Raw genomic sequence first — 11169 nt, 5'->3', positions numbered from 1 at the left:
GTGCAATATTGTATGATTGTAGCAATGTTTCTATGCACCTGAATGGGACAGAGGTAGACCGGAGGCAGGCGGAGCAGATATGCAGCCGTGCCGGAGCCGTGCCGCAGCCTGTGGAAGTACATGCAAACGTATCGGCTCCACTGCCGCAGCGGAGCGGGGACGCACCGGATACTCATGCAGTGGAATTTGGGCTTGAGCCTCGCTCAGTAGGAACGTGACTGCACGTCGCTGCAGACAGCTGCCCAGATCTGATCTTGAAATACTTATTACGTCCATCCCATTGTACATATCATCACTCTACAGATGATCAAGCAAACACTGCATTGAGTGTGAGATTCTCAGGTTTGAAAGCAACATGATCTTTTTTGCATGCAGTGAAAATCGAATCAGCAATCAATGAATCAACAACTAATTTTAACTAGTCAACAAACTGAGTGACTGTGGAAAATAACAATTATAGGAGAACTTAATCTTAAAGGGCAACTCCGGTTTTTTGACACCTGGACCTTATTTATAGGTGTGTGCATGCTCATATACTCACTCAGACAAACATCGTGCAGCTCGGAGTCCTTCAGAAGTTATTTAGATCCAACCGATTTAGTGGGGGCCACGGCAAGGGAGCTTCAGCGCGGGACATAATCTCTGCAAAATTGCTCATTTCGGCTATATTTTTTCATCCATCGCCAGTGTTATCATAAAGTCAGCTCGTCTACCGTCTTCAGGTGGGTCAGCTGACCCACCTGAAGACGGTTGGACGGCCAGGGGCAGCCGGTGCGTGGGTCCGGTCGCCTGCTTGTGGAGCCCCACTGGGCCTGGAGGCTGGGCCGCTGAGTCGGGGGAACCGTCTGCCACGGCGGCAGCGCTGGGTACCGTTCCGGGCGGGGGGCCCCCGTGGCAGCCCCAGGTTGCCTTTCGGTCCGGGGTTGATGCTCAAAGCTCTGCTCTGCTCTGCTCCGATGGGATCTGCTCCGCTTAGCTCTTCTCTGACACCTCGCTAACTTAGCCACAATTAGCTCGAATGGGAGTGTTGCGGAGCTCCTCTCCCCAGCAGAAAGGCACTTTGAGTCGGCCTCGGCTGTCATGGCACCCGAGCGTCTGACTCGCCGGGAGGCGCGTGCCCCGCGGCCCACGCACAGCGCTCCTCACCCGGCTTGGAGACCTCCAGTGTCTCCTGCTGACGGGAGAGGCTCCAGCAGCCGTGCCGCGGCTGCGCATGCGCCCCTCGACCCGCTCGCAGCGCTCCCCCGCCGGCTTGGAGACCTCCAGAGACTCTCGGTGAGGAGAGACTTCCAGGAGCGCCCCGCAGCCCGTGCGCAGTGCGCCTCCGCTGGGCACCGGAGCTCCACAGCCTCCCAGCGAGTCAGACGCCCGGGTGCCGTGACAGCCGAGGCCGACTCAAAGTGCCTTTCTGCTGGGGAGAGGAGCTCCGCAACGTTCCCATCCGACCTAATTATGGCTAAGTTAGCGAAAACTGTCAGCTGACCCACTTGAAGATGGTAGACGAGCTGACTTTATGATAACACTGGCGATGGATGAAGAAATATAGCGAAATGAACGATTTTGCAGAGATTATGTCCCGCGCTGAAGCTCCCTTGCCGTGGCCCCCGCTAAATCGGTTGGATCTAAATAACTTCTGGAGGACTCCGAGCTGCACGATGTTTGTCTGAGTGAGTATATGAGCATGCACACACCTATAAATAAGGTCCAGGTGTCAAAAAACCGGAGTTGCGCTGGAAGGAGCTGTGAATCATTCCAAAGCAGACCTGTCAATCAAGTAGCCACGCCCCCTCCAGTTTTATTGATGTTTTATTTTGAATTGGAGTCTATGGACTCACAGACTTTTTGGAGCCAGCCCTTGGTGGACACTGTGACATTGCAAGTCTTTGACACATCCGGGGAGGCATCATGTTTTGGAGTCACATGCTTTGTCCACTTTTTACACTGTGGATTTCCCAGATGTTGCACTGGGTCAGCCCAGCGCTTCTAGAGGAACGGTGGGTGAAATGAAGAAATTTCCCTACAACGGATCAATTGAGTTTCTTAAATTATATTATTGGGAAAGACTTATGAGGACTGAGATGAAATCCAAGTTCAGAGCTCTTTATTGCAAGTGAGAACAGAATCAAAAAGGAAAAAAAAAAAACAGCTTCAAACTCCAAAGAAGACACAACTTTCAGCACAAGATTTTCAATTCGAACGTAAAATCATTAAATGTTGAATGGAGAGATATGTTGAGAATAAGGTTCAATTTGTGCCATCAGATGAAATTGTACATTTTCCACTGGCTTGAATCTTCGCTAAACTGAAAGACTAACCCATAAATCAAAAGAAAAATGAAAACATGACCAGATCAGAAGGACGGCTCGGAGATAAAGACGGTAGTTGAGATGTTTGGAAATGCAGTGAGGAGTCGGTAGACTGGACAAAAAATGGAGGAAGTTGATATGCTGAGAGGACAAATTAATAGAGCAGCTTTAACAAGAAGAAGGAAGATGATTTACTTTGAAAGAATCTGCAGATTCACAGGTTTGTTGTAGTTCTCTCAGTCTTTGGTTGATCTGAGCTCCACCTTCATGTGATATGGTTTCGGAGTCAAAGTGACTCCATAGACAGGAGTGAAGTCTGGTTCTCCTGCGTCTTCAGGCCAGATGAACTTGAACTGCCTCAGCAGAGTGACCAGGATGAGGAAGAGCTCCATGCGAGCCAGACCCTCTCCGAGACACATCCGAGGACCTGAGACACAGGAAAAAATGGAGAAGAGGCGTCTGATTTGACTCTCTCAGTCATAAATGAAGGTGTTCATGCAGTCGTACCTGCAGAGAAAGGCATGAAGGCCTCCGGTTTGAAGAATTCTCCTTTGTCGTTGAGGAAGTTTTCAGGGTTGAATTCATGAGGGAACTTCCACTGGCCTTCCTCGTTCAGCACCGAGGTCAAGTTCTGAATGATCATGGTTCCCTGAAAAGGAAAAAAAATCCTGAGGGATCTTTTTTCACTTCTATTTGAAATGTTCCCAAACAGTAATCCATTACCTTTGGAAGTGAATATCCCATGAGTTCTGTGTTTTTGGTGGTACAGTGAAAAACACTGAGCGGAACAGTATTGGACATTCTCTGAATTTCATGGATCACAGCCTGAAAACAGAAACTTATTATTAGCTGTTGTGGAAGAGCCAACAAAGAGAGCATGATACTTTCCCTCGAACAGATTTTTAGTGAATAATCTTGAGTTTTAGTTGACTTTGTGCTGAGCCAGACACATGTTTGACACAAGTGAAATCATGAAATCTCAGTTACCTGAACATACGGCATTTTGTGTCTGTCCTCAAAAGTGGCCTGAGCCTTCCCTTCCAGCACCTGATCGATCTCCCGCTGGACTCTTTCTGCAAGATAGCATTATATTCAGCCTTTTAAATCATCATGTATTAAAACAAGAATCTGAAAAAAGTAATTACCTACAAACAATAGAAAATTTTTTTTTCCTTTTTGCTTCTGTGGGATACAAGTCTGACTACCTTGGGTGATGGTTACTCTGCAGTAAGAGCTTTAAAACTGAAAGGTGTCATGCTCTTCTCAGTCTTGCAGACATACCTTGAATGTGTGGATTGTTTGTAAGGTGAAGAAAACTGCTCAGCAGGGTGTTGGAGGTGGTGTCGGTCCCAGCGATGTAAAGATCCTGAGCAATCATTGTCAGCTGCTCGTCACAAAAGAAAGAGTCATCGACTCTCTGCAAAAGAGACAATAACCAAACCCAAATCAGACAATGGTTGTGTGATGTTCAAACTGCTGCAGCTAACACACACCTTATCCATTTCATCCAGGTAACAGTCAACAAAGTCTCGAGGCTCTCCGGGGACTCTGGTCTTCTTGTGCTCAGCCACCAAACCCCCAATAAGAGTCTGAATTCTCTGAAAAACAAGTCATCAGCCATCATATGGGTTGGTATGGGATATAATATGAATTAATATTTCATCTTTAAGAGTGTTCACAGTAACAGGTGATGTGTGTGGTTCAGTTTTATATGAAGCATTACCTCTACATTTCTAAAGCCCTTTTGGAAGGGTAGCGGCAGGTTCTGAATGAAGGGAAAGGAATCGTACAGCTGGTAAAAAGAAAGCAAAGACGAGAATATTAATGATCATATCATAACTTTCTCCCAATGCATACATGTGTCAAACACAGAAAAGTCATCTAACACTGCAGAAAAAGTTAAAATCTATCATTTTAAAGATCTGCAGCTTAGCATTGCCCATGATTGTTTTGCCTTTAGACTTTGGTTGGTTTTTTTTTACATTTCTGTCGGATTTCTTTCTATTTTTATCCCAAAAAAAATAAGGATTTGTACTGAATACAATATTTTGAACAGACGTTTCAGGAAGCAAAGCTGCATGTAACGTAGTGAATTTATAAGGTGAAAAATAAACTACTTCCCTACATTGTTAAGTAGAAATAACTTGTGTGGGAAAAATACATCTAATAGTAGACAAGAATGAAAATTCCAAAAAAATCTATCCATACATTTTCTACCGCTCAACCGATACCAGGTCGTGGAGGCAGCAGTCTAAGCAGAGACGCCCAGACTTCCCTGTCCCCAGGTGACAAAGGGCAGCCCTGCTGGAGTCCAACATGAATCGGGGACAGACTACCAGCAATGCAGCCCAGGCTCCTGCTTCGGTTATACAGAGACCGGACGGACCTTAACAAGGGGACTCGGACTCCGTATTCCCGAAGCACCCCCCCCACAAGGCACCACAAGGGACGCGGTCGGATGTCTTCTCCAAGTCCACAAAAAGCATGTGAACTGGTCGGGCGAACTCCCACGAACCCGAGCACACCCTATGGAGGGTATAGAGCTGGTCCAGTGTTCCACGACCAGGACGAAAACCGCATTGTTCCTCCTGGATCCGAGGTTCAACTATCAGTCGAATACTCCTCTCAAGTACCCTGGAATAGACTTTCCCAGGGAGGCTGAGGACTGTGGTCCCCGAAGGGTTGGAGCACATCCTTCGGTCCCCCTTTTTGAAAAGGGGTACCACCACCCAGTCTGCCAATCCAGAGGCACTGTCCCCATCCACCACGTGATGTTACAGACACATGTCAATCAAGTTCCTGCACATCCAGAAACTTAAGGTACTCAGGGCGAATCCCATCCACCCCAGGTGCCTTGCCACTGAGGAGCTTACCGACCACCTCGGTGACTTCAGCTTGGGTGATGGACGAGTCCACCTCTGAGACCTCAGCCACTGCTTCCACCACGAAAGACGTGGCGACGGGATAGAGGAGGTCCTCGACGTTTTCCATCCACCATCTTATAATATCCCCAGTTGAGGTCAGCAGCTCCCCACCTCCACTGTAAACAGTGTTGGTGGAGACCTGCTTTCCCCTCCTGAGGCGCCGGACGGTTTGCCAGAATTTCTTCGAGGCCGACCGATAGTCCTCCTCCGTGGCCTCCCCGAACTCCTCCCAGTTTTTGCCTCCACAACCACTCAGGCTGTAGTTTTTCTGGCCTGCTGATACCTGTCAGGTGCTTCTGGAGTCCCATGAGCCAACAAGTCTTGATAGGACTCCTTCTTCAGCTTGATGGCTGCCCTTACTTCCGGTGTCCACCACCAGGTTCGGGGGTTACCGCCACGGCAGGCACTGGAGACCTCACAGCCACAGCTCCAAGCAGCTGCTTCAACAATGGAGGTGGAGAACATGGCCCACTGGGACTCAATGTCTCCAACCTCCCTCAGGACATGAGAGAAGCTCTCCCAGAGGTGAGAGTTGAAAACCCTGCTGACAATGGGTTCCGCAGGATGTTCCCAGCAGACTCTCACAACACGTTTGGGTCCCCTGACCTGCCACCTTAAAGTGGTGGGGGAGTTTGAGTGCCTGCGTGATCCCAGAAGCTAAGCTGTCGGGGGCTTTATGTCCTTGGTAGGGTCTCCCACAGCAAACAGGTCCTGGGTGACGAGCCAGACTAAAAGCAGGTCAATAACCCTTATGAGACAGATTAAATCAAGGACCGAGACGTCGCCCGGTATGGCACAGCCAGGGCCCCACCCTGGAGCCAGGCCTGGGATTGGGGCTTGTAAGTGAGTGCCTGATGACTGCGCCTTTGCCCACGGGGCCCGGCCGGGCTCAACCCGAAGGGGCAGTGTGTGCCTGACCTCCAGACAGCCTGGGCTCTGGAACCCAATCTCTCGAGAAGAGCTGGACTCTTCATTTCAGGCCGAACAGCAGTGCAGAGTACCCAGCCTTCTTGGAGTCTCTGGGAGGGGTGCTGGACAGTGCTCTGACTGGGGACTCCATTGTTCTACTGTGGGACTTCAACGCCCACGTGGGCAGTGACAGTGAGACCTGGAGGGGAGTGATTGGGACACACGGCCTCCCTGATCTGAACCCGAGTGGTGTTCTTTTATTGGACTTCTGTGCTAACACAGTCTGTCCATAACAATCACCATGTTCGAGCACAGGGGTGTCCATAAGTGCACTTGGCACCAGGACACCCTTGGTCGGAGGTCGATGATCGATTGTGTTGTCATGTCAATTGATCTCCGTCGCATGTTTTGGACACTCGGGTGAAGAGGGGGGCAGAGCTGCCACCGATCACTACCTGGTCAATTTACTTTCTTTTTTTTACCTAAAACACTGTATCATGTGTGAATTTAATGCTTTCAAATAGATTTCAATTTTGATAGATTTTGATTAGTTGTTAAACCTACACTAAGGAACTTTTCAACCTTAATAAAACATTTTAATATCTTTTGTGATGATACTTTGACTTACAACTAGTTGAATGACCCCTCTGTCACGGCCTGAGGGCGTCAGTATTGCTTTCACTTGGACTAAGCAGCTGTGAGGAGGGTGGTAGGAACCCTGCACACTAAAAAGCTCCAAATGTGCGAACTGCTTTACGGCATGCGTCACATCACGATATAACATTGTTTAGCCACCATGAGATTCATTTAGATTCATTACCTCGTCGCTATCCATCCTTCACACAGCCACTGGAAACAAATGAAGGCGAGTTCAGTCCGACAGCACGCCACCGGGAGCAGCAATTTACGACGCCACGCACTAGTCCTCATGGGAACTGTAGTATTCGGTCAGGCAAAACACTACCGCTTTGGTCCACTGGCGCTGCCAAAATCAACGAAAACTGAAAGTTCCTTAGTGTTGCTTTAAATAAATTAGGGCTGATTTACTGATTCCTGGTGTGAATCAAGATTTGCGTTGTCTGTCCACAGAGCTGGCAGAACATGAGCTCTTGCATGATGTTGTTAATGTGCTGTTAAGCAGTCTGCTGGAACACGGCGGTAGACCCTGCTTTAACTCACCATCGCCCATGGGCCATTGATGAGCTTGGCAATTTCACAGAACAACGGAAGTATCTCTTTGATAAAGTCATCGTCATATTCGTAGCGTTTTCCAAACAGAACCTGGCAGATGATATTTGACGCTGCCTTGTGAAACATGCGCTCAGGACTCATGGTTTTACCTGTAAAGATCATTTAAATTGAAGCATGATATGAAGGGGTTTTTATGCAGGAATGGAAAACAGAATTGAATCAAGTGGTGTGAACCATGTTCACGTATCAGATTATTAGTTATGTTACTGTTATTGTCCATAGATGACCTACCAACATTGCTCTCCAGAGTTTTGATGAGGTACTGAATCTCCCCATGAATCCGGTCCTCCATTGAGGTCCTCCCCATCCCGAAGTTTCTCAGAGTCATCAGAGCAAAGCGACGGTGCTCCTTCCAGTTTAACCCATAGTCGGCCAGAATCACTCCTACAACAGAAGAAGAAGAAACAGAACAAACTCTCAGGAAAAAGTTAATCTGTGACATAGCAGAAAAAGAGAACTACATTATTGTTGTCAATCATACTATGACCGGGAATTTGTGAAAACATGCATCCTGATGGGGGCAGAAACCTGTTGAGGAAACACTGTGGCAGACAGGATTCATTGTACAAGCACGTCTTATCAATCCATCCATCCATCCATCTTCTCTCCAGCTTTATCCTGTCCAGGGTTGTCGGCCGCTGGAGTTATTCCCAGGTCGGTATGGGTCCACCCTGAATCCACCCTGGACAGGTGTCCAGTCCACCACAGGACAAACAGTGAGAACGACAACTCACACTCACACCTAGAAGCCAGTTAACCTCACGTGGACGGTTCTGGAATGTACCCGGAACCCCCCCCCCCCACACACACACACACACACACACACACACACACAGAGGGAAAACATGCAAACTCCATGAAGAGAAGACCAGTCAGTTCGTGAACCCATGACATTTTCTGGCACTAATCACTACCTTATTTCTCGTCAAACTGCATTACTGGACAGCAAAATAAAATATCCAAGCCTTCAAACAAACAAGCAAATAATGGTGAATACATCTGTCATGCTCCAACAAGAAATGTCAAACAAGTATAGAGTTGATAATACATCAACCTCTTTTCAGGGTGATAGCATTGACGAAAAGGTCTTGGGGTCGTCCAGCAAATTCCACCCCCTTGGTCACCATGGCCTCCTTCATGACCTTTAACCCATTGATGACAACAGTTGGATTGCGGCCAATGAACAGGGTGTAGATATTTCCGTAAGTTCTCCTCAGCTGTGAAGCACAAGAACAAAATCCCAGTTTGGAAGTTTCACAACAACAAAATTCAAGACTTTTATCATTCTTCAGTTCAAGATGGAACATCACTTACTGGGATAACAGCTTTTAAAACAAGGCAATGTAGATATGCAGATTTAAATTGGAATAAAGTCAAATAGAAAGCTTATGAACAGAGGACTTATGAGCATGTTATGTGTTAAATTGAAAATCTGGGGTAAAATTTTATTTGTGGTGAGAGTGTGTGTTTGAAACTCTCCCATACCAAACCAAACTGCTCAGCTCTTATTTGCCTTGTTTTACTCTCCACCTTTTCCCAATCTCATTCTGGAGTCTGGACTCCATTTTTTCCAACTTACAAGTCCAGTCAATGTTTTTTTTTGTTTGTTTTTGTTTGTTTTTTGACTCATTACCCTGGGAGTTAATTTTTACACCAGTGCTGCCACTGTGTGATGTACAGAGTATGCTAAAAAAAAAAAAAAAAAAAAAAAAAAACATTGTTTGTGTGGTTCAGCTGTAAAGTGTCTTGGTGGTTGCCAGTCACACCACGCAGAGAGCAATACAGCAACACAGAGGAGTGATTGATTATTACCTTTAACCTGGATTCAGATTTAATCATGTCAGACATCAATGAAAAGGTCAGACATACTTTGTCTTGATACAGCAGCAGGAGGTGAAGACAGTCTAAACTTTGAACTTAATTCATTTGATTGTGTAAAGTGATCTGAACTCCGGACATCTTTGAATTATTTGTGTGTGTGCGTGCGTGTGCGTGTGTGTGTGTGTGTGCGTGTGCGTGTGTGCATGCATGTTGTTCTTTGTTGGTGCATTTGTTGTTTCGACATTTCAAAATCTATAGAAAATGTGTTTGTATTTTTAAATTATGTAATGTGTTTGTATATTTAAATTATGTGTTCATATTTGTTTGTTTTGATCTCCTGTGTGACTGTGTGTGTTCATGCAAAAGAGATGAGTCATACTCGATAATAAAGATTAACGATAAAGGTTATTTTGATGGTGAAAGTCAGGGTAAATGAATTACAAGCATTTCACATTGAGCAAAGAAATCCAGGGGTCTGGGTTACCTACCTTTGGACAGACTTCTGTTTATTTTTTAACTGAATGTTATTTGAGTGCATGGTTTATTCAAATGTGATTCAGATGGATCCGGAATGTAAAAACTGTTCACTTTTCCAGCAATGAGAGCATGGATCAATCAAGTTTGTCATCAGACACACAATTGCTTTTATTATAGCTGCCACACAGAGAGATCATTCTCCATGGAAGGCTGTGCTTTTGCTGTTTGGTTGTTCTTTTTGCATTGCATACAAAAATGATGCTCAATGATGTTAATTTATTTTTAAAGGACCAAGTGTGCAGACATTCAGCTTTCATATCAACAGCATGCTTTTAAAACACAAAAACATTCAACAGAAGGTGGCTTCTGTGTGAATAATGCACAAGAAAAAATGCTCAGCAAAGATTTCTTCCTAAACGTTTTAAAAGTAAAAATTATACATACCCTCTCAAAATCCTTCAAGGGATTCTCCAGGTTCAGATTTAAAAGGTTTCCCAAAACAGGCAGAGCAAAGGGGCCTGGAGGAAAATTCCTGGGCCGCTGGGTTTTGAGAACTAAAAGGTAAAGGCATACCAATATTAGGACGACTGAGAAAATCATTGTGGTGAATTGAACTGGACGGACTGAACAGGCTACTTGATGGGTTTGTTGTGAAATAGGAGTTCCAAGTCTCAGCCCTGCCTCCTCCGATCGCACTGTGGATGCCCCGCCTTCCACTTCTGAGCCACAGAGTTGCACTGTGGCCTTGTTTCCCCCCTCTCCTCTGCTGCTCTGTGGGGCCAGGCAGTGTTTGCAGTTTGGTCGGCTGATGATCAGTGGAGCAGAAGTCGTTTTCCTGATGAGAGTCATGAATAGGACTTGATCTTACAATCCCTAAGTTTCAGCACACGTCTTGGACACCCCTGCTCTAAGTGTTCTGAACTCTGTGTGTTCAAACCCAATTAATACCAACAACATGACCTTTGACCTCTAAACCAACTGAGAATCTGACTTTCTTTCTTTCTGACTCAGGATCAGAACCATCAGTTCAGACTGTGTTCCTCCAGTAGTTCTACAGAACAGCAGCAGCACCAGGAGCCGGACTGACAGTGTTAACACACATTTATATTATATCCTCAGTCTGCTGTGTAGCTGTACTGCTGTCGTGAGGAGCAGGTTTGTCCTCAGGTCGGCCATGCAAAGTATTTTTTCAAGAGTTCAGAGTTGATTCATTCCTCGGTGACAGAAGGAAACATGCAGTCTCCAGTAAATCCTCCATCCAGGCTGAAGATATTATTGCCTCCATCAGATTCTGCTGAGTTCAGCCTGGTGAGGCTGAGGTTCTCAGCAGCAGGTTACTGACAGGTTAGCAGGTTACTGACAGGTTAGCAGGCTAACAACACTTCAGCTTCACTGTGAGTTCAGGTGTGTTTCATTCCTGTAGATGTGTCTTCAGGTTTGATGAGTCCCTGGATGTCCAGAGTTGAGAGCATTTTCATAGC

The 11169-nt window shown here is 46.3% G+C and overlaps 1 protein-coding gene across 2 annotated transcripts; it reads right to left on the bottom strand.

The window, feature by feature from the left end:
* Positions 1-2116: 2116 nt before the first annotated feature.
* Positions 2117-10288, bottom strand: LOC115392293 (cytochrome P450 2B4-like). Of its 2 annotated transcripts, XM_030096879.1 has the most exons (11): positions 10133-10288; positions 8445-8607; positions 7622-7774; positions 7319-7479; positions 4030-4098; positions 3800-3904; positions 3588-3723; positions 3294-3379; positions 3030-3131; positions 2814-2955; positions 2117-2733 (listed from the first exon to the last, which is right to left on the bottom strand). In XM_030096879.1, the coding sequence occupies exons 1-11, from the start codon at positions 10286-10288 to the stop codon at positions 2543-2545; spliced, it is 1464 nt and encodes a 487-aa protein (XP_029952739.1). In that variant the 3' UTR covers positions 2117-2542. The 2 variants fall into 2 exon arrangements, with proteins under 2 accessions (XP_029952739.1, XP_029952740.1); XM_030096880.1 differs by lacking the exons at positions 8445-8607; positions 10133-10288 and adding an exon at positions 7919-8130.
* Positions 10289-11169: the final 881 nt, after the last annotated feature.

Source organism: Salarias fasciatus, chromosome 7, assembly GCF_902148845.1.
Source record: "Salarias fasciatus chromosome 7, fSalaFa1.1, whole genome shotgun sequence".
In the NCBI taxonomy this organism is placed as follows: domain Eukaryota; kingdom Metazoa; phylum Chordata; class Actinopteri; order Blenniiformes; family Blenniidae; genus Salarias; species Salarias fasciatus.
Note: the sequence above shows the minus strand (reverse complement) of the source record. Positions and strands in the feature narration are given on the sequence as shown.